The 23104-nt window shown below is 37.7% G+C and overlaps 3 protein-coding genes and 1 long non-coding RNA gene across 10 annotated transcripts; 2 read left to right on the top strand and 2 right to left on the bottom strand.

Moving 5' to 3' along the window:
• Positions 1-808: 808 nt before the first annotated feature.
• Positions 809-9004, bottom strand: LOC113719051 (ATP-dependent DNA helicase Q-like 5). Of its 5 annotated transcripts, none has more exons than XR_003454721.2 (19): positions 7698-9004; positions 7556-7609; positions 7205-7317; positions 6870-7082; positions 6692-6770; positions 6532-6585; positions 6345-6419; positions 6184-6237; positions 5664-5708; positions 5455-5549; positions 5252-5378; positions 4630-4728; positions 4484-4539; positions 4301-4403; positions 3513-3641; positions 2678-2844; positions 2246-2334; positions 2042-2157; positions 809-1455 (listed from the first exon to the last, which is right to left on the bottom strand). XR_003454721.2 is itself a non-coding variant. In XM_027244039.2 (19 exons), exons 1-19 carry the CDS (start codon positions 8892-8894, stop codon positions 1368-1370), a joined length of 2934 nt encoding a protein of 977 aa, XP_027099840.2. In that variant the 5' UTR covers positions 8895-9004; the 3' UTR covers positions 809-1367. The 5 variants fall into 5 exon arrangements, 4 of the variants coding, with proteins under 4 accessions (XP_027099840.2, XP_027099841.2, XP_071929022.1 ...); XM_027244039.2 differs by having other exon boundaries at positions 1997-2157; positions 2246-2270; XM_027244040.2 differs by having other exon boundaries at positions 2246-2270.
• Positions 9005-9072: 68 nt separating this feature from the next.
• LOC140021638 (uncharacterized) lies at positions 9073-9439 on the top strand. The gene is made up of 2 exons (XR_011825546.1): positions 9073-9189; positions 9289-9439. It is a non-coding gene; the product is annotated as an uncharacterized lncRNA (long non-coding RNA).
• A 77-nt stretch (positions 9440-9516) lies between these two features.
• On the bottom strand, positions 9517-17505 carry LOC113719101 (uncharacterized). 3 transcript variants are annotated; one of them, XM_072072918.1, is made up of 6 exons: positions 16298-17505; positions 16052-16160; positions 15627-15747; positions 14786-15523; positions 11953-13810; positions 9517-10341 (listed from the first exon to the last, which is right to left on the bottom strand). In XM_072072918.1, the coding sequence occupies exons 1-6, from the start codon at positions 16491-16493 to the stop codon at positions 9905-9907; spliced, it is 3459 nt and encodes a 1152-aa protein (XP_071929019.1). In that variant the 5' UTR covers positions 16494-17505; the 3' UTR covers positions 9517-9904. The 3 variants fall into 3 exon arrangements, with proteins under 3 accessions (XP_071929019.1, XP_071929021.1, XP_071929020.1); XM_072072920.1 differs by having other exon boundaries at positions 9517-10329; XM_072072919.1 differs by having other exon boundaries at positions 9517-10332; positions 16298-17504.
• Positions 17506-20236: 2731 nt separating this feature from the next.
• Positions 20237-22893, top strand: LOC113717965 (protein Iojap-related, mitochondrial). The gene is made up of 4 exons (XM_027242831.2): positions 20237-20627; positions 20887-20974; positions 22269-22366; positions 22540-22893. Exons 1-4 carry the CDS (start codon positions 20298-20300, stop codon positions 22609-22611), a joined length of 588 nt encoding a protein of 195 aa, XP_027098632.1. The 5' UTR covers positions 20237-20297; the 3' UTR covers positions 22612-22893.
• Positions 22894-23104: the final 211 nt, after the last annotated feature.

The following is a 23104-nucleotide window of genomic DNA, read 5'->3' as shown; positions in this document are numbered from 1 at the left end:
TTCAAAAAGAATTTTTTTTCTTCAAACATATTTTTTTATTATCTAAGTTAGACAATAAACTTTGTACCAAAATAACCTGAAACTTAATTTTAATTTATTAATTTATCACTGTAATTTCTAATAAAACCAATTTTACAAGACTAATTATATAATCAAGTAATAAAATTTTAAATAAATAATCCCAAACCAAATCTAAAATAAATTAAAACACCATAACAGTATTTTATCACAAACCAAATATAAAATAAATTAAAACAGTAAAAAAGTAAAAAATAATATAATACATTATTTGTCCAAATATATAATAATTTCAACTTCACACAAGTTAAATAAATTCATTTAGGATTAAGTGATTAATGCCTTTGGAAAAAAAGAATAACTTAATTTAGTTAGATAAAATAATTTTTATGTTTATCAAATTATTTTTAATTCGTAAACGGGTTATCGAGTCACTCACGGATTAACCCGAATTCGACCCGTTTTCTTTTTAAATTCATCGGATTTGATCCGATTCTGACCCGAACCTGCAAAACCTCAACCCAAATCCATTAATTTCGTATTAGGTTTGTGTCGTGTTTTCAGATCGTGTCGAAAATTGCCACCCCTAATTTCACTACTGGTTTGGAAAAAATTAATTTATGAACTATGATTAAGGATGAAAAAATCACTCAAACCCGCTAGCATTTTTTTTTTTCATACGTAAATTTAAAATTTCATTTAAAAAAAATAGGAAAGAAGACTCAAGTTTGTCATAAATTGATAATGTTTAAAAATAAATAAGTTAACAAACTACGAAAAAATAAAATGATAAAATAAAAATAACAAATAATAATTAAAAAAATGAAACTAAAGTAGATAACATCGTGACAAAATTTAAAAAAATCAGAAAACAAAAAAAAAACCAAGCCGGATATTTATCTGCATAAAAAATGCATCATACATTTGATAAGGTTAAAAAATCAAACATTCCACTGCAGCAACCTTAATGCAGGAAAGTCTCGACAGCGAGTTCAATAATCAAATGCAGGCCTCAGATTTCTTAAGGTCATTTGCACTCCCATTCCATCCTCAGCTTCAAAAAATGACTAGCTTCTCATGCCTCTGGTGCAATCGCAAAGGCGTTCCCACCGGCATTTTTCAGGTTCTTGGTTCAAAAATCAGTCATAATGTCTGTATCGGCCAAACTGACCTGATGACCAATAATCTACTTAATCTTACTATTCTTCTGGCAGAGACAGCTTGAATGCACCAGGCTTGTATCGTGAACTCAGTCGACCAAAATGTTTCGACTCCCTGGCTCTTGAATTGAATGCCATTAGAGACAACTAGGCGGTGCAGAAGGCTTCCTTCGGTTACTGGGGAAACATTTAGACGACACTAGGAGAAACAAATTTCATGAGCTCTGCTCTTGCTGCTTCCATTACCACTTTAAAGTCTACCTGCGTGTATCTTCCCCTGAATTCAAGCAGAGGTAGATCAACTTCTATCTTTTTTTTTTTTCAACAAAGCATAAAACATAATGCTATGAGATCCATATTATAATGAAAAAAAGACAGTATTAACCCTGCGAGTTGCTCAAGAAAATCTGCAGAGACAAACTCAGTTATGTCAGTGTCCTGGCAAAGCATGGAAAGAGACTTGAATTTTTCCTGATGAATAAAATAACCTCATAGTCCTACACAACCTCATGATTCAAGGAGAGACAAAATCCACGCAGTAGACTTTGAAACTTGTGAAAACTAGTGGCAAAACAGATCTAAAACATGTATCTTTCATTTTACCAGGATGGCTGATGCACTACTTTGAAGAGTAGATTATCCACAAGAAAAGCAAACATTAGGTTTATTCGAAAGAACCATTGAACATATCTGAGGAAGCTGCAAATGTCATTTACTTTTAACCAAAACTAGCACACCATGGAAGGAAGCAAGCACTTTTTTTTTTTTTTGGGTGCGTATGTGTTGACAACTTTCCCTAGGGTTCAGTCACTACTCACTTCTTCTGAATCTTAAAGCACAGATTGGTGATGCAGTAAAGATACCAGAAATGAGTTCTTAACCAAGTTGCAGAAGGAAAGGCTGGGCTGGCGAGGCCATGCATTATCCTAGCAACAGCTCTGGGGGTAAATTTTGCCTGTGAATGACTCTGCAAAAACACCTTTTGAACAAAACAGAGGAATGAAATTACGACTCTGCCAACTTTTTCTTTTTTACAGAAGTATAGGCTATTAACAACAAAAACTCACCTTTATGTCGGCTCTCAGAAAGCGGCTGCATATTTGAAAAAATTTGTTTCAGTACACTTAGTAATGCTACGTAGAGCACAGACATGTTACTGAAAAAAGAAAAAACCGTTATGCTTGATTCCGGATACAGTAGAACCGAAGAGGAATTGGTCATGAAATATCGGATTATAGACACTTCTATGGTCCTAAGGACAAAAACTGATAGATAATTTTACTAGTTTTAGTGCGATGACATGCAACTTAAGACAACATCAAACAGTTCACTGACAGAGGTTCTAATGTTATAAACACCTGAGGGAGAAAGAAGTGGTGCTCTGTGAAATGTGTGACGTGTTTTGACAATCCAAGGTTCACATAACTTCATAGAACCACGGTAAGCGCAAATTTGAAGTAAAAAGTGCAATGTGCAGAAAAGCGTAATGGATTTGCAACCTGCTTTCAGCCATGATATTGGGGATATCATCATCATTGCTGTTGAAGTACTCGAAAATCTTCCTTTGTAAGCAAGGGGTATGTTGATGGTCATTACATCCATCCACTTTATTACACTGTTTTACTGCAAAGACCGCAGCATTGAACATTGCATCTAATTTCCGAACCTATGCCAGAAGGAAGAAAATATTGTCAGGTAAATGGTTGAATTAAGTGAAGCACAAGCTCCCCAGGCCAATATTGGCCTCAAGTTTAGGAAGTTCAGAAATTGGGCACGATCTTTATCAAAAGAAATCGTTTCTTCCCCAGGGTTCAGTATTTGGGTCTACCATTTTTGAAACGATCAAAAGGTCACAGGAAAATTCTAGATACTTTGAAATTTTGACCAAGGCTTGAGAAAGCATTTATCTAGTTAAAGAGTCATGATGGTTGTCCAGATACTTGTGATGTCCAGGAATGCCAGGTGCCAAGAAAGTCAAACTGAAGCTTGATACAGTAGTGGTAATGGAGGTGTTCACCACCAAAATATACTATTTTTGATATATCCAAGGTGGTTGTTGAAGATGCTTAAAAAGTCAGATCAATTAGAATAAGTTTTGACAATTGCAGAGGCCATCATACCCAACCACAGAGGAAATATCATAAACAGACATGAACAAGAAGTTAAATGCAAGCAGAGATACTCTTATAGCTCTGAACTTTGGACCATGAGCCATCACGTTCTAGTCTTCAACCACCCATATTTGTAAACCAAAGAAACAAGGTAACATGCACAGTTATACATACATCAAACAACTACAAAATTGATCAGTAACATATTAGCAGAGACAATCACCTTATAGATCTCAACATCTGATAACCACTTTGTAATATTTGCTGCCAAAGAACAAACATCATTCGGCACATCCACAATTCTATAGCAAAATGCCTGATCCTTCAATTCATATGTAATCTCTCCCTTCAACTAAAATGAGCGGCAAAGTTAGCAACAATTCAAGTTCCTTTCTTAATGTAAGCCAATAGAAAGTATATAGTTGATTAATGTCTGGAAGTTGCGAGACAGACTTGCTAATCATGTATGCTACCATGTTCTACGAATAACAAACCATTTGATGCATAGAGTTCAAACTTGTGGTTGATTTATTAATATGACAATAACAGGTTTTAGATGGTATCTCTTCTTGTTGATAATACAAACATCTGAAATAACATCATGGCTCCCATTACCAGAACATTGTTTTCAAATAATTGCCCATGCTCTATTTTTTTTTTTTTTTTAAAACTCATGCTGACTTTTTAAGATCCTCTTAGAAGACATTCCAATTAAGTCATTGATAATCATAAATACTAGAAAGCAGCGAGCTAGTCAAGATTGGTCAACAGTATACAGTTTCACTGGTGGTGTGAAAAAATTTTGCCAATGAGGAAACTTTACATGATAATAATCAAGTTCCACTATAACTGTTGCCGGCTGCCTTCAAATATCTATTAAGTCCTAATAATTCATTTGCTCATTGAAAGATTACTGTGATAAAGCTATAGATTAGCTGCCAAATTTCTCCACATGTTGATATGTGACTTGCATATACTCGAATATAAATGCAGATAATTTATGACTTGCACCTTTAGACTCTTCAAATGGTTCGACAAGTCAGTAGCCTGCCATCTGATGCTATTTGCTGTACTTGGTATGTCAAACACATACTGCCCGTCTTTCAGTTCAGACCTGAAAGCGTTTGTTTAGCTCATGAAAATCAATGAGAAAGACGTCCAGCTAGTAATAATAATCAAAAAACTAATCCTTACTTCTTTAAAATTGCTGCAATTACAATATCTTTATTTGCGAGCAAAGATGGGGAAGTCTACAGTCATAGAACTTATTAGAAATGATAACCAAAGTTAGAACAAACAAATCCACCTGAGAGACAATATAACATAAAGTCACAAACTACCTGATGGAAATTTAAAGTGCAAGTAACCTTGATCTGTGGAAGCAAGTTCAGGTATTGCAGGTCATCCAATTCCAACTGAGTTAAAATTGTAAGCATCACCTAACAGGGCAAGCATATTTAGAGGTACAACATTGTCAGAACAGCTGAAGGGATTTTGAAACCACACCATGTGCTGCTTTTGGATAGATTCAACATCTTAAAGGGACATTTTCCCCTATTGAGTAATTTAGTACTTGTGTAACTCAAAATGCAGTCATATTATTACAGAAAAAGCATGCCAGCTACGCATAAAGCAAGTATATGGGGTTTGAAGTACAGATAACTAATATGCCAAAGATTTTGTTGGAGGCTCAATGGTGCAATAAAGGGGAATAGTTGCACGATATATTTAAGGAGAGTTGCAACTGCTAAAGAAAGGAATTAGGCCCTTTGTCTTTAGGCATATACAAATATCAGATTGGATGTGGTCCTTCTTATTCAGTCAAAGAAATAAAAACAGTATTCAACCAGCAAGTTGATATGCTGGCTACTGATTCTACAGAATGCAGAGTTTTAAGTTCAGAAGTACAGCTTATTCTTCAGAAACATCAAGAGGCTCTTATTTGAAAGGAAAAGGAAGGACCTCTTCTTTGATATCAAATTTCCGAGATGCAGATTCCTTGATTATTGAACAAATTTTGCCTGATGAATTTGTATTACTGAAAATTTGACAAAGGAACTTCTTCACAGCATACTCATCTACACCATCACTGGGAACAATGTACCGATTTTTAGATATTTTGAAACCAAAAAAGAAAGATGAAAAGGTGGGATGACACTTAATACCTGTACATAAGACTACGCATCTTGAAGTAGGTAGCCTCATCAAAAAAAAGATGGCAATACGACAATCTTCCATCACGTCCAGCACGGCCTATCTCCTGCATGGTTTACATTTAGCTTAGCTGAATAAAATTTAAAGAAAGGACATCAAGAGACCACGTGATCTAAAAGATTTTGAAAAGAGTTCAATTTTTTGTAGAACAGGTATCAACCTGAACGTATTCTTCCAAGCTTTCTGGTAAGCTGTAATGTATTACCTGAAACAAAAGCACAAAAGAAGTCTAGCACAAATACTAGAAAGTAAAAGAACTATGAAATGGAAGATGGAGCATATAAAAAAATTAAGAACATTGCTTATTGAAACTTTGTACAACTGACATGTAAATAGATTTTCAACAAATGCATAAGCCAATCTGCTAGGTTATTGCAGTAACCACCACATATCCAGCAGGATCAGCAGGTTCAGCATGAAGATCATGAACAGACAGAATTATTTATTCTTTTAGATTGACAAAAAAGTTCTCATATAAACACCTGACAAAAACTACTGCTTTATAAAGTAACTGTCGTCAGCTGAGCTAAGCAATACTAGAAACCAATGTCTGCCAAGCCTAAGAAAGAGACGTAACTTATTGACGCAACATTTTGATATCTACTTTTTACATACACAGACGTTTTAGTATTATTTAAGAATATTCTACAATGCAAGAAGAACCGAGAAAATGTCCTTACAGCTCCAATATCCCTTTTATCAAGTCCCATGCCAAAAGCCACAGTTGCAACAACCTTCCAAACACAAAAGATTGTAAACTAATTAAAATAAAGCAAAATGCTGAAGAAACTTTCTGCTATGCTTAAGGCATAAGGTGTAAAGAGTTAACACAAGTACCTACCACCCTTATCTTGTTCAAACAAAATATTTCCTGTATACGACGTCGATCTTCTGCAGGGATAGAGCTATGATAACTCTGAAAAGGAACTAACAGATTCTCAAGTTTCAATCAAAGAAAAATTGAGCACACCAGATCAGGATAATGTTAACATTGCCCACCACAAAAAGCAAGTATATGCAGCACCAACCTTAGCTGAGATATTGTTGTCACATAGATATCTGCTTATCAGGTCAGCTTCAGACTGTGAACCACCAAAAGGACAAATAAAATCAGTCACCAGCCAATGCTATACTAGTGCAAAATGTGGTATATCTGCAAAGAACTAGTAAAAACTATGCGAAGATTACCTGAAATTTGCAGTAAATAATTATGCTTTTTATCTCCACATAGGGAGAAGATTTGAGTAATGTCATTAGATCTTTCATTCTGGATTTTAAAAAAAGAGAGAGAGAGAGAATGCTCAATGCAAATAGAAGACAAAAGGAGTCAAGTCAAAACTAAAAGAGAATAAGAGTGTATACTTGCCTATTTCCAGTCTGTGACAGAGATAATTGCAGATTTTCCCTCATTTTGACAGCCTGGATTAGATTTGTTGCAGGAATTTCTAAAGCATGCATCACATTATGCAACGTTTTAGATGTTGCAGTTGCAGTCATTGCAAGAACGCAATCAGCATGAAGCTTAGCACGCAACATTGATCCCCTTAGCCTCATGTAGGAAGGCCGGAAATTGTGTGACCTGTCAATTTGTTCAGCATATATGAAGAATTGCAAGCATGAAAACTGCATCCATCTAGTCTGAAATGCATGTAAGGGGAAAGTTACAAAATTCAACAAGTTACTGAACGTGCAAGAACTTACCATTCCGATATACAGTGGGCTTCATCAATCACAACAAGTGATATTAAAGAAATGCCAGAAAATATGGATGTGAATTCGACATTTAAAAGCCTCTCTGGTGAAACAAAGAGTACCTGAAACATGACCAACCAGTTCTAACTCTTGGCACTTAAGGTAAAAGGGAAAAGCTCATAAAGTGTATAACTTTGGAAAAATGCAACATAACCCAGCATCATCCACCGCATACTTCTATATTTTGTGGGACAGTTCAATTATTGAAAAATTTGACTTAAACAGCAAATTCACAGAATAAATCACATGCCTGCAGGTAAATATAGGAATGGAACTAGAAGTTTCCATGTCTCCAGTTACCTTTATTGTTTGGTTCTTTAATAACTTAAGTGCCTCGGAAGCCTCTTCTGGTGTCTACAAAAATAAAAAAAAAAAAGAGCCTACAAGATCAGAAATTATTAACGTGCAAAACAAACACAAACACTGCTGCACGTATTACTACCTGACTGCTACACAGGAGAGCACCAGGAATAGTAGGAGGTAGGTGTTTGAGCTGATCAATCATCAAAGCGACTAATGGACTAACGACAAGGGTAACTCCTGGCAAAACTAACGCTGGCACCTGATAACACAAAGACTTCCCAGAGCCAGTTGGTAAAATTAACATGGTTGATTTCTTAGAAAGCACCATCTTAATAGCCTCCAATTGCCCATTCCTGAATGAATCATAGCCATGACTTAATTTCAATAACCTTAGTAAATTCTCATCTGATGCCTCATCTCGTACCCTCATCACAGCCTCTTCAATTGTACCGATATCAAAACTAGATATTTTCTGCACGCGTTTAATCTCCAAAACATGATCATCTTCATCACATAATCCGCCCACTTCTCCTTCTCCTTTATTTTCAACTCCAAATTTCCTCTTACGTCTTCTGGAAAATCTTTGACGCCCAAGTGATGAACTTCCAAGATTCCTGTGCTTCCCCTTGAATTTGAACTTTTTCCTTCCATAACCATTAATATTCAGTTTCACAAAGTTACCTTCACTTTTAAATTTAACCCTTGTCGCTGACGATATAGAAGCGTTAGAAGCAGAAGACACGCCACTTTCAATGCAATTAGGATGTTTCTTCACCACTTTGGACGCATTAAATCCTTCATTTCCAGTTTCTTGTCGGACCACATTGTCATCCCCTAACTCTGCCTTCGGCTTTGGGGTTGTTAGTAAAGGTTCAGTGGGATTAGATTCAAGGGGCTCAAATTTCAGATTTTCTTTCCGGGTTTTCGAGAAAGATGCAAACTTGGATATCAGACGCCCAACAGGCAAAAGGGTTGGGACTGAATGGTTGCAATTGGAGGAAAATGAGGAGCTTCCATTAATTGAGCCAGAGCGGTGGATATGATGGAAGGGTAAACTGGAGAGGTCAGGTGGGGGAAGTGAAATTTTAGTTGGGTTTCCTTCAAGGGGTGGTTTCGGATCAGGATTTATAGCTGACTTAGAGCATTTGCTAGAGGGTTTTGGTTTCAGGATGGGGCGTGAAGTGGACTTGGAAATGGCGGCGGCTTTAAATTTAGTTCTTGATTTGGCGGAGGAAAGAAGAAGAGCGGGTCTTGCTGATGCTGGAGGCGGAGAGGGCGGTGGTGAATCACGTGGTGGCGTTGCGGAAATGTGAGAGCCATCGGAATCGGAGTCCATGGAAATAGCTTAAGAGAAACTTGACTCGTGACTGCAACCTTGTGCTGGGCACTGTGCAGTTGTAGGTCTCTTCCCGCCTCTTTTATGGAGGGAAAGTTCAGATTTAGACATAGTCACATAGACATGGACAACTAGGCAAGGGTTTTATTGTCACTTCAGACCCGTACTACTAGCACATTGACTAGAAATCCAGCGGTGATTCATCGGATGATCATACACAATCCTAAGCTCCCTTAGAACTCCTCCCTCCCTCGGACTTGGAAACTTGGTCCCGGAAGACCTGTGTTTTTCAAGGGTAAGCCTTACGCTTATCTATCTACATTCCATCAACCTTACCTGCTAACTCTTGAGATTTGACGTCTCTTCTTACATATATTACCGGGCGCTACTGCAGATTGAATACAATCACCACAACAATGACGCTTCGGTTATCTCAGTGCCTGGGAGACTCAACATGGCATTGTTGATTTAAGGGCAGTTGGGCTTGTGATCAAAAGTTTTGGAGAAAATAAAAGAAACAGCTCCACCGAGCATATCCAAGAAAAGGCACGAGTGCCTGCCTATACTTTCCAGTAACATCCCAAGGTTTATCTATCATCTCCAATAAGAATACAAAAGCAAATGACAAGAATGAATCAAATTTTATCAGCCACAATTACACTGAACAGAAATGCTAGTGCTTGAATAAACATTTCTATAGCAGCACAGCAAAAGAATTACCGCTTGCTCTCTAGTAAAGGGTTGGAATCAAATACAAATGCTAACAAGAATATGGCAAGTGGAACAATAAACAACCTACCAGAGCCTTCAGCTATCATCCGCCTAATAAGAACTACAACTTTACAATGACATATTTCTTACGAATTACTTGCAAACAACAAAATGCAATTGGTAGTTATCCAAACATCTCCCCATTGAATTAAAAATTCTCGGCCTTCAACAAAATTAAGTTGACTGGAGCACCCCAAGCAACCTTGTGACAAGCACAGCAATCTTTTCTGGAAGAAAGCTTACATAATTGCACAGTTACACTTGGATTCCAGCTTTGGAGGTTTCACACTATCACCCCTAGCAGGAGACCCAACAATACGAGCAGTAGAAACATCACTTTTCTCATCAGATGCAATGTTGCTAGGAGGGGGTTTTGAGTCTGTTTCTAGCCGCCTTTGCCTAGCCTTTTGGGGCTTAGTATTGCGCTTGGACACAATTCTGGTACGTGATTCCCTTCTGTCAGGATTTGTTTTTCCAATGATAGTTACTGCTGGCCTGGAACCCTCCAACTGGGTGTAGTTTTCTTTCTCTATTGCAATACTTGCAGCCTCATAGGCCAGATTGTGGACGATGGAGCTGCAGAAGAGTATACTATCTGTTGCTTCTTCTAGTGTCAAGCTCCTAGTGTGGGGGTCTCCTTGGCCTTCTAGCATGACAGTTGATTCTTCTGTCAACACTTCGAGAATTTCAGCATTTTTATGCATCAATTCCTTGGTTTTTCTTTCTTTATTTATTAGAATTAGTATTCAGGGAAACGTGATCAAAGTGTGAAGAAGGAAAAGAAGTCATACAGGAAATATAATACATGAAGCAAGATTTACAACTCTTACAAATTGCTAAGGAAGATTATCTTTGGCGAAGCAATGATACAAGTAAAAGGACCTTGATGAAATGAAATTGATGGGACAGTGTTACATTTAGCAATATGAAAGTAAGTTCAGCACAGTGCAACACTTCAGATCTAAAGAATAAATTACGCCACCTCATAAGCATATAGTTCACAAATTATTAGATTCTCAACATTGGCTTTCATTTATTCTTTGGAAGTTAAAACCATGAGGTTTCTTCTGCACGAAAAGCATAATTGCTGAAGTTTCTCGGAAAGGTGCATCATATGCATCTTATTTAGCCAGAACATCTTTCCATATAAAAGCAATGAAGCACGGGTTTGGTGTAAAAATATTTTGTCATCTTTTATTTTTTCAATTTTACCCTCACAAAAGTAAGATTTACTAAAGATAACTACTAAAGTTCAGTAACTTCCAATAACTTCCACTATTTTAACTTCCAATAACTTATTTTATTTTTTTTTTGCAAAGAGAATTCAATTTTTTCTTGGTATGCAACAAAAAATAAATAAATAAAACTTCTAATAACTTCCATTGGTTTTAATAAAAATAACTTAATTCTTTTCTTAATTTGCACGCCCATAGGGTGTGGCTATTCCCGCTAGTGTTTATAAAACATGAAGGAAGGGTTAATGTAGTATAAACTCAGCCTTCTAAACTCAGTCTATTGCAGCAGCTGATGAGCTTTAAACGAAATCCCTAGCACTTTGACTTCAGTCACGATGGGCCTGTTCCCAAGTCAATTGCTGGACCTGCTTTTAGCTTCTCAATTTGAAAAATGTGTCATAAGATGATCTCAAAGACTCTTCTTTCAGCCTTTGGCTTTTTTAAACTATGAAAAGCCAAAATCAGAAGCTAGTAGAGACATGCCTTTTGGATTTCAATTTTAAGCTTTTCTAAGATCAGCTTTTACAAGAATCAAAATCAATTAAGAACAGGCGCAAAGAAACAGAAACTTATTGAAAGTTCAGAGTATTAAATGTGAAATGTGCATCGTCTTGGCTTATTATTGGTTCAATTGGAAAAAAGTGAGGCAAATATCAACAAAGAAATCTAAAATGATACACATCCTGGGAAGAATTCATAAGAAACTTGAGACACAAGATGTAATAGGCTAATATCCGCTTCTGCAATTTTAGACAGTCTCTTGAGTTCAAAAAGCACATTTTTGGAATAAGTCAATGTCAAAAGGTTGAAAAGACACCATTAAACCAAGTTCCAGACTCTCTACTATACATCCTCTCATCATACAACTGCATAGAATTCCAGAACTAGCCAACACAAAGTCCTAGAATCTAGTTGAGTAATGATGTAAAATGATATCAAACTCTAATGACCTAAAGCACAAATTCGTGAAAGCAATAAATTGAAAGAATAACTAACAAACAGTAAACAAAGCAAAAAGGACAAGATTAAAATGGATAAAGAAGTTTACATACCAAGAATGCAGTGCACATGATCTTGGTTGACAGATTCTTCAATAGAAGCTGATATGTCATGAGAGGACACAATGCGATGAGAAGGATCCTGCAAGCCATCCATGCTGCTTCTTGAATTTTGGGAGTCCATATCAAATACAGAATCAGGAGAAATCACATGATCATTCTCAGATTCCAACTCTGATATAGCATCCAAAGAGCTCAAGTTGGGAACCTCTGCAACATCCAGACGGTCAGTAGAAGCATTTGACAAGCAATCTTCCTCCTGACAAGTCTCAGGATATGTAGATGATGCTTCTAAACTGATGCCACCCTGAGAATCATTTGCCAATTCTTCAACATGCTCATGCAAAGCAGGCTCTTCAATATTTGAAGCTGATTTCACATAAGCATCTCCTAGATGGATGTTTGCTGTATGGCTTGACAGCTCTGAAACTGTTCTCAATTTGCTGTCACTTTCAATATCAGTGCTCATGTTGTCCAACTCTATACTTTCTGAAGCAAGTGAAAGGTCTTGGAGAGGAACACGAGTCACCTCCAGATTAATTCTTTCCACATGGACGGCCGCAGATACCTCAAGACTTTCGTCATGAGAGCTTGTTGCAAGACTTGAAGCTTGGAAACCATGAGTTGAAGTTCCAGACAAAGATGAGACTGAGCGTTGGTGCTTTGAGTACATCTCATATCTGTAATTTTCGGTGTCCGACTTCCTGCTACTTAATTGCCTTTGAGCACGAGCTTCAGTTTGTCTACTGGATCCCAAGTCAAGAGAAGAGGATGCAGAGGCAGTACCATACCCAAAGGAGCTTCTTGTGCTTGTTGCACTGTCTCTCACATAGGAAAAGTCATCACAAGTTATGCTGGTGGCAGTAAAAGTCCTACTCCTTATGATAGGCCCCTTGACACTGTGTGGTGTCAACAATAGAGAAATACCTGCACCTTCTGAAACATCGGCCTTTAAATTTGAATAGCCACTGTTGTTCTGCAATTGCTGAGCAACAATCTCATCATTAAGTATTGTGTTGCCACTTAAAGTTGGTTGACTTCCGACTTGCTGGCTGACAAGATTCAGCTCACCTAGTGCACCAGAACTCTCTGGTAGATTAGCATTCGGCTCAGTATGGCATTCAGTTCCTGGTTCACCCATAGCATTTACAGCTAAAGATACAAGCATTGCTGCAGATGGAGCAAAAGCATCCACTGATCCATGATCTAAAACTTTTGCAGAGACAGCTGGTAAGTTCTCAACAGCAATCACTGTTTTGGGTGATAGAACAGAAAGTATTTCTGCACTTCTGCAGTTTCTACAAAGTTTTAGGTCCCCATCAATTTCTTCAATGGCATGATACCTGCAACCACATCTGGAGCAGAGTAGAGGCTCCTCAAAACTATGTACATCTTGACAGTCACCTTTCACATCGAAGACTTCAGAAGCAACTGAAATTTCCAATCCTTTATCCTGGTGGGTAGAACTTCCATCACCAACTACATGAGAATCCAATACAAGATGGCCATCATCTTCATCATGCCTGTCTGACAATTTCTCATTATTCTTATCTACAGATTTGTCATCTATGGAATCAGCCTTGTCGAAGGCAAATACTTCTTCTTGTATGTCATGGTATGGTGCCTTTATGCAGGCGTTGGTAATACCCTCCTGGTTATGTTCACTACCTTCAGTATCGTGCGCACCACTGGTTCCCAGATCAGAGCTTGCATTACTGCTAGTTGTGACAGAAGAATTTCTAGATATGACAGCCCGATGAGCAGCACTTGATTTACCAGCATAAAAGGTTGAACTGGGGACACTAGATAAAAGAGGCCTGAACATATTATGCGGAGAGCCTTTTCTATTATCCTACAAAAGAACCAAAAAAAAGGGATGAAGGTCTTTACTTCTACCATGGAAACTCAATTTGATACCCATGGCATATTTTAATCAGATTGTGGAAGCCAAAAACCACAAAATGCACATGCAAGTCATGCATAAGGAAAACCATTCAAACTCACACGTCAAACAAGCATGTCACTACGTGTTGCATTTAATGCACGGCAAGTGGCCTAAAAGTACAAGCATTAGCTTTATCTCAAATTAAAAAATCAATAATGATTGTTATCTCGAATTCAGAAATCAATAGAGATGCCGTGTTCATCATGGCATCACAGCACAACGTTACTCCTCGCCATACTCATCATGTGGCAAGCGAAGGTATTTTTACAGTGAAGTCTGGAGATGTTGCCAACTCCACGATCAGCCCTATATTGGCACTTCAGCTCCATGCATACATATAAGCCCGAGGTCTCCCCATTTCACTTTTCTAAGTTGTGAGACAGAATAAATTAACTGTATGACTTTTTACTACTTTGGATGCGGAGGATAAAAGATGCTATGGAAGTACTTTTAAATTGATTCTGAGCAAGTCAAACTACTTTTTGCCAACTAAGCTCCATGACCTCAGACTTAATATGTGTATTGTATGATTGATATACGTGGTCTCCACAAAGATTATTATTATCTGGCATTACTGTCAAGCAATGAAATTGGCTTATTACCATTACGTTGCATGATGATGCAAAACTGCAGGTTCCATAGGAATGGTGATTCCTTCCTTTTTTTTTGGTCAATTAATTCCACCATGTTATGACATTATTGGACACTTACTGCACATATCACTTAAAAATGACCCATTAAAGCATATGCATCAGTCCCAATGCAGCTCAACTAAACAGCTCCATTAAGATTTACACCTCTGAGTGTCAAAATGGATGTCAATCTTAGCAGCCAGTGGAAAGCCATATATTTATCCAACAGCAGAGCAGTAAAGTAAAATACCGTTTGTCGAATTGCAATGTCAAAGGATCTTTTTGGCGCAGAGCTGGAAGTTACTATTTTTGTGGGCTTCTTTGAAGAGCTCAGATCCCTACGATTCGAGAATGTACTGACACTCCTAAGAGCTGAATGGTCTGAGCTGCTAATGGGAATTGATTGTAGAGAGTCTACATCATCATCACCAGAAGATGCAATTGAACCTTTACTCTGGGACCTAAATCTGTCCCTATCGTGACTATATGATGAACAAACGCTTCGAGAAGCAGTTGGAGACATTGATTGTCTGCCAGATTTTGAGCCATTTCTAGATGCTGGTGAAGTTCCCCGCACATATGAGGCAGGCCGATCAGCCAATGAAGTCCGAAGGTTGGGAGGTGCCTCTGAAGAAAAGCCAGGAATATTGGCTTGCCATGCTTTTATTTTTGGTGATGCAGAATTTCCCCTACTCGTCTTCACAGGGGAACTACCCCTTACTCTGGATGGAGCCGCAGGGCAACTAGAGCCGGTGCTCATCCTCCGAAGAGTGGGGGTAGAAGACCTTTGAGCAGGAGTTGATGGTTTACTTGGTGGTGGTGATGGTCTCCTAGTCGGAGTAGAAGGTCGTAAACTAGGAGGTGGACTTGAATGTGGCCCAGGAGATTGCCTGCCTCGTGATTGATACGTACTATGACTAGATCGAGGAGATGGACTAAGACGATTTGGACTTGCACTACCTCTACTACTTCTATTACTCTTTTCCATCTGAAAGTTGAATATCAGAGAATAACATCAGATAAGGGTGAACAAAGGCTCTCAGCACATTTCTCGAACAAGACATGCAAGTCCACTGATGAACTAAACTTACAGTTGATGATCTTGAAATTGAAATGGGTTGACTTCGAGGCCTGCCCCTCTGTGCACGGTTGATTGGCATTGCCTCCTCATCCAAGGATGAAAAAAGTGGAGTATCAGGAGGAGTCAACAACCTACATCAAGATGCGCCTATTACACCATTAATAACTAGAAAGTACTATGCTAGACAGGAGTGTCAAATGGAAGAAATAAAAAAAAGCAGATACTTCGTGTAGATGAACTCATCGGTTGTACATGTTATCTCCAGTTGTTTTCTTTCAACACTAAATATTTGCTATTGGAAACAAAATGTTCTCCAAAAAGTTCTTTCAACTGGTTTCAAGATTTAACCAAAAAAGTGAAAATTACAGTCAGAGAACTAATTCAATATGTACAAGAAGAAAACAACTTTGACACATAGGAAGAATGAAAACCGACCAGTCATAATCATTCTTATCTCCTTCGGCATTGAGTAGGTCACTACTCTCCCCACGAGCAGGAATGTTGATGCCAAGCTTATAATCGGAGAAGTATCTTAATTTGTTCGCTGAGAAATGCACATGAATAAGGCCAACAATTGTAAGCCAAAGTAAAGCAAACAAAAAAGGAAGGTTCTTCTCGTATTTAAATGAAGACAGAGACCAAAAACATCTAGACTAAAGATGTCAAAGATCAGGTACTTACAGAACAAGTCTTCAAAGTCATCATTTGACTGAAGCAAGAAATTGTCTCTCTCCCTGCTCTGCACCTCATTAAAAAGAGCAAGATCATCATCCCTTTGTCTGAAGAGAATCCCACTTTCAAGACTACGTCCTCTCTTGTGATTTTCTGCCCTCAGCTCCCTCCCAGGGGAGCATCTCACTGCCGGCGAAGGAGGCATCTTATCAAATCTTCAAGTAATTATCAATCAAACTCCTCCAAGTTCCCCAGCTTCAAACACGCCATCTCGAAAACCACAAACCCCAAGCCAATCAAAAGGCTTTCGACCCAGTATTGCGGCAAGAAACCTACTTTTAACTAAATTTCTCGGCTTGATCAATGTGTTACCTGAAAGGCAGCTAATTTCATTCCAAATTCAACCTAAATTGCGCCGATTTGCCTCCAAACTAAAAACCCACCTCGTGAATGAACACTGAAACAATCTCTAATATCAAGTTATGATCGAAACCAAAGTGCCCCCAAAATCGATTTGACGCTGAAATTGTTAACAAAGTGCCCCCAAAAAATCAGCTATTATCCCTAGAAGTCAACTGGGGCACATGAAAGACTAACTGAAGTCAAAACTCAACTTCTCTGAAGTCTCAAGTAAAGAATGCCAAGTCAAAAAACCGCCATTCCTCGAAATTTTGCGTTTCGAGCGAAGTCAAAACTCTCTCGAAACAGAAGAAACCAAGCCAATCCCGGCAGAAGTTTGCAACAGCTCCAAGCAAACCCTGAAATTGCAAATGGTGAAGTGAAATTGGGAAGTGGGATCTGGTAGTGGTGGATCCGGAATGGGAGAGATCAGGTGGATCCAAATTCGGAAGAAAAACAACCCCTGAAGAAGAAGTAAAGAGAAAAGCTTTTTTCTTTTTCTTTCTTTTTCCCCTTCAGGCAGTAATAAACAGGCGTCACGTGAAAGATGGATTGCGAAGAGGGAAAGTAAAATGTGCAGAGTTCTTCTGCAACACAAATTTGATAGTCAAATCAAAGAAACTTTGCTTTCACAGCTAACACTACTACTATTCGGTGGTGTTAGTGGTGATGATTGTTCGATGCTGATGCTGCTGCTGCTGCTGCTTTTCTTCCCAGCAAGCTTTTCTTTCTTGCTTTTATGCTGAGTTGAGTTTCTCTTCTTCTTTTTTCCCCTTTGTTTTTTTCTTTCCTTTCTTTTAATGTCTCTTTTTCTTTCATGTATTTATTTTAACTTTGTATGCAATTTTCTGTGTAGGCCTCTTTTTTAAATGTTTCACAGCATCATATATATATATATATATATATATAAATAATATATATATATATATATATATATTCACCTGCATAGCATAGAGATCTCGTATTGAGCCAAAGATAGCATTGAAAAAGTGATGGGGGCAGAAGACACAAGTACGAGTTGTAAGGGGGAAGGGATGATTGCCTTTGTTGTTAAGCGTTGATACACTTTTTAGTCATCTTTTTAGACCTATGCTTCGTTGCTTAGTAGGGGTTTAATTTGATGAGACAGTAGTAGTAGGTGTTTTTATGTAGATACATATATATATATAAATTATTATTCCATATTAATAATCTAGCTGGCAACAAGGAAATAGATGTTGTTGTTGTTTTCTGTGTAGTTTTCATGGACGGAAAATGATTAGTGAATGATTAGGACATCTCCTTTGTTTGGTTCCCCCCATAGTAGAAGAAGAGAGGTTAGCGGTTCGAATCGGACCCAACCACACTAATAAACAATATTATTGTCAAAGGCATGAAATTATCGTTAACAAGGAATTAAGGAAAGGGATTGGTGCAACTGCAGTCAAAGCTCATATATGTTAGCTCTGAGAATTTTGTATTGCCATCTGCTATTAGTTTGATCATTCTTCTCTTGAGTTTTTTTTTTTTTTTTCTATTCATATATTATTTTATTTCTTGTTCAACTCACTTTTCATATTTTCTCGATTGTGAAATTTGAACATTAAAATCACATCAATGCATCTCCGACTTGTGCATTAAATTTCTAAATAAATTATTCTCATTTGGGTGGGGGGAAAAATATATGATGGACGAAGTTAAACCTCTTATTAGTCAAAAACTTTAACATAGGCGAAAAGGTAGCTGCAATGTGCATCCTTTTTGGTTTTTTTTCCTCCATGCAATCATGTAAAATGACAAACGAGTACTAATGATAATAACAGTTAGAACATCCACTCATTCATATAGGGAGAGTTTGTGCCCTCTCGAAGTGGAAGTTAATTAAAGACCTCTTGCTCAGCCTGATCCGATTCATCTGAGTTTTTCTGGTCGTCGGATTCAGAATTCGAATCACGAACTCGACAGTTGAGGATAGAAAGGGTACAGAGAGCGATGAGAGGTTTAAAAAATAAATAAATAAATAAAATCCAATCCATCTGCCAGCAAAAGCGTACTTAGCCTATATTAGTCTTGATGATAATCAAATACTTATAACTAAAGATGCCGAGTCTGCCGAATTAATTAGTGTTTTGGTTGCAATGCTGCTTTGATTTGAAGGCTGGGAGTTGGGGACCCCGGCCGGTTAGTCATCTGACCAATCCATGGTTTTCTTTGACAGACAGCAATCACCAGATAATTAGATTGAATAAAACCCGGTTTCACTAATACTATATGCTATAATTTTAGCTTCAAGGCACAATCGAAAGAAGATTAATTATATGGTTAGGACATGATTAATCATTTGGTTCGTCCACATATTTTCAACAAAAATTATATATAAAAAAAATAATTAGAGTGTCATTTTAATTGGTAGGTATAGAAGGAATGCCGTCTCTGAGCCTCGGCTCACGGAGGATGAGTCAGTGGTCTTTCTCCATCCACAGTTTTGATTAAGCCAAAAAATAATTGCTCCGGGCGACAGTGATAAATAGCCTTACCATCAAAATGTTATTCCTTCCTCCCTACCTTTCTCTATCTCCTCATCTTTCTGGTCCCCTTCATCAATGATTACCAAAAATAAAAGCTTTCTCATCTTTTATGCATGCGTTTGTATTCTAGGAAAATTCTGGTCATTTTCCCACTGGAATTTCAACAATTTATTCTCTATTTATTCTTTTTTTCCCCTTTATGGAGGCGATGGGTTTGGGTGGGTGGTGAGGGGGAATGGGTAAGTGGCTATACTAATATTCATAACTACTTCAGGAAGCCAGAGAATACGTCATCTTTTGCCAAAATTGACAATATTAGACTAGTTAATATATATATATATATATATATATATATATATTCCGATTTTGGAGTATATATATTACATTTTCTTTTCAAAGATTAATACTCTAGTTGAGAAATACTAATACATGAGACATCCATCTTACATCCAATTGAAAAACGTCATATTTGCCTAAATTGAAAGTCTGACTTTAATTTCTAGTTCTATGCTTGAATTCCCAATTTAAGTGGGATTCTCAAGAAAAAAAAAAAGCTGTTTGGACATATGTTATATACACGTTCGATCGCTAGTCTCATACTGAAAATTCTACGATATACCCACCCACGCCGACACCGAAAATTGTAGTTTAATACATTCTTAATATGTCATTTAATAATTTAAACTCCTAAAATTATCTAAAGACTGATATCCCTTTTCTAAGGATCTAAAGGTAAATCGATCGATACTTGTCAGTATTTGTACCGAAAAGGGATATTTTGTGTGTAGTATTTATAGTCTAGTGATTAAAATTTAGAAAATACATAAAATATGAAAGTGTACAAAACTTGTTGGGCCTTTGAAGCCCACTCAAAGCATCATGAAACAATAGGTCCAGGTGAGTATACATTGTAGTAGGTCTATAAAAAAATCGATGCCCATGGGTGAACCTCTGATTCCTTTGGGCTTCTTCAGTGGGTCCAAAGCCCAATAGATGATGCAGTAGTAGGATGGTACTGCATCATACTACCAGCGGACTTTTTCCGTGCAAGGTACAAGTTGAAACCAAAGATTGAAGTAGTAACAGAAGGCAGCAGTGATCCAATGTGGTCGGCAGTAAGATGTCGAACGTTGTCCTCCGCCGTCCAACAATGGAAGCAGCGACAGCCAGGGCCCACGTTACTCAACCGCGCTTTCTGCTCTTCCTCGGTGGTAACGGAAGAACAATCGCCGGATAACAACAATAGTAAGAGTCGGAGCCGCCGAGAGTTCCTGAACTTGGAAGAAGTGCAGAAAGTCCTGAGCGACGTCAAAGCAGACGACGTCCAAGTTATTCCCGTTCCCAAAAACTATGATTTCGCCGATTATATGGTCATCGCCACCGGTCGCTCCGATTGGCACGTCCGTAATATTGCTCAAGCCCTTATTTACAAGGCAGGTCCTTTAATTTTTGGTACATATTTCATATTTTGGCTCTTGACTATTCGACATACCATGGTTAAAGTCTCTCTACTAGTTCTGTTAATGCGCGCGCACACACACACACACACACAAGTTGAGGGTATAATGTGGCCATGAAATGAGTTAATTTTTGAGTTAAGACCCTGATGGTATCGGTGAATTCTGTGCTTGTAGTACCGCTGCTATGGCATTTCTGTGATTGAAGGAAGTTTGGTTTTGTTTGGGTGTGTAGGTTAAGCAAAAGCAAAAGGGAGCCAAGAGGATGTTGTTGCCCAGTGTGGAAGGACAGGAAGGGGGGAAGTGGATTGTTATTGACTCAGGTATACCTTCTTTCTTTTCTTCCCCCGCCCCAATTTTCTGTTTCTCTTTGTGTTGTGGTATTCAGCTACATAATTAAGCCCTCCACTTGCGCCACTTGTTTGTCTTGAATTGGAATTGTGTGGTAGATTACTTGATCGGTACGCATTTTGTTAAAATTTGAATATTTGCCTGGAACTTGAGAAGTTAATTTTTAAGGGTCGCTATGCCTTAGGAAACTTGTTCAGGCAGTAGTCCTTTTGTCAGTAAGAGTTTCATTTTCAAACCGAGTTGCTTTTGCAGCTCTTCAGTAGCCTGGGATAAATATTGCTGCTGTCAAAATAATCACTATAATGTTATAAAAGCTTGTAGGAATTGCTTTATTTCCTTCAGTTTTACTTGTTATATAAATCTTGCTTCCGTGCCAGTGCTCTAAATTGTTTCTATACTGTGTGTATGAGCTAGGCCAAAACTGAACAAACCAGAAATGTTTTGCTAGTTTGTTAATATATGCATTGCTGTAGCTTATGGTGAACGAATAGCTCTTCAAAATTGTGGTAGAAGTTCACAAGTAAGAATCAGTTTGATGTCTTCAAGGACTAGAACAAAGCTTTCTAGTAATGTATAACCGGGCAAACAGAAATAGGTATTTGCTTATTTGATTTATGATTTATATAGCTGTTTCAATTTTCTTTCCTCCCAACAAATCACTCTTGTTTCTATATTCAGATGATAAGACATTCTGCTGCAGGAGCATCTAGTGTTTCTTGGACTGCTGTTATGGTTATGCATGTGCTTCTGCCAAATTAGGGACTTCATACAAAGAGAGTTCAAGGATTGGTTAATTACACTTGTCTGAGACATACAAACTCTATATGTTATCAGGAATCCGTTCCTGCAGAAAAGGGCACTTCTGTGCTGGAGATATTATCTTGTGACCACAAAAGAAGTTGATTTCTGAGGATTGATAGTTATTAGAGATAATCAGCCCATTGAATGTCTAAGTTTTGGAGCTACGAGCTACTATACTTTAAACTTTGAGCAGCTTCAAGCGGGCAGCATAATATGCGGAAAGAATCTTAGTTAAACAACCCACAATAGCAGTGATAGTTGTTACACCTTGTTACTATGGACCGACTATGTTGTCTATTACTTGTTCTTATTTTACTACATTGTTGTGGATGATGGATTGCTATGCTTACATCTTGCCCTTGGCTATTCTTTCAAATGTACTGGATGTGCTTTCATTGTGATTAAGGTCTCAGTTAACTCTTCTATTATCTCTCTTCTGAGCCCTTTGCTTCACAACTTGTGTAGGTTCACTGATAATTCATGCTCTTGATGAGAAAGTGAGAGCATATTACAATTTGGAGAAGCTTTGGTCCTCGGGGACATCAGCTGATGAACAGACACAGGTAAAATGTTTTTCGTAAAATTCTACTGGATTCTTAACAATTTGGAGAGAATTCAGTTTCTTCCCGTAGCAGACGATATATAAAAACGATAGTGGATACTATGTTTTAGTGATGATGATTACATTAATAACTTTGTCTAAGATCAAACCTGAACTATTTGTTTCTGGGTTCAGGATCTGGACAAGGCCTTTATAAAGGTCCGCCGGAAGAATAATTCAAAAAAGCGTCCCCAAGCAAGTGCGTGATTGTCAAACTGTGGATGTCTAATCGGATCTCATCCAATTCTGTGGAGCACTGGCGTACTTGTTTGAATTTTGGATCTCCAATTAACAATTGATGCAAGCGGATGTTGTACAGTGATTTAGTTAACAGTACCTTGCTTGGCAGAAGAAATTTTGCCATTGTTTGGTTTTCCCAGTTGACTTCGCCCTTGATTTCCCTGCCATGCTATCAACAGTTCCTTTTCATCAATGTTTTAAGAGTGCATCCTTCTGTCATTGCAAGGGCACAAGATCTAGTTACAAGAACCACCAATGTTTTTAGAAAATGAGCAACCCTTTTGAGGAATTATCTCAAACACGTAGTATATGAAACATATAGATTACTCATTCAAATTTTGGATTGTAAATTGTTTGAGATAATTTTGGATATGATGTACGTTAGATAAAAAAATAATTAAAAAATGTGTTGATGATATAAGCAAATACACTCATTGTTATCAAATCCAATTTTTTGTTT

This window comes from Coffea arabica, chromosome 11e (assembly GCF_036785885.1).
Source record: "Coffea arabica cultivar ET-39 chromosome 11e, Coffea Arabica ET-39 HiFi, whole genome shotgun sequence".
Classification (NCBI taxonomy): Eukaryota; Viridiplantae; Streptophyta; class Magnoliopsida; order Gentianales; family Rubiaceae; genus Coffea; species Coffea arabica.
The sequence above is the reverse complement of the archived record's forward strand: the minus strand, read 5'-3'. Positions and strand labels throughout refer to the sequence as shown.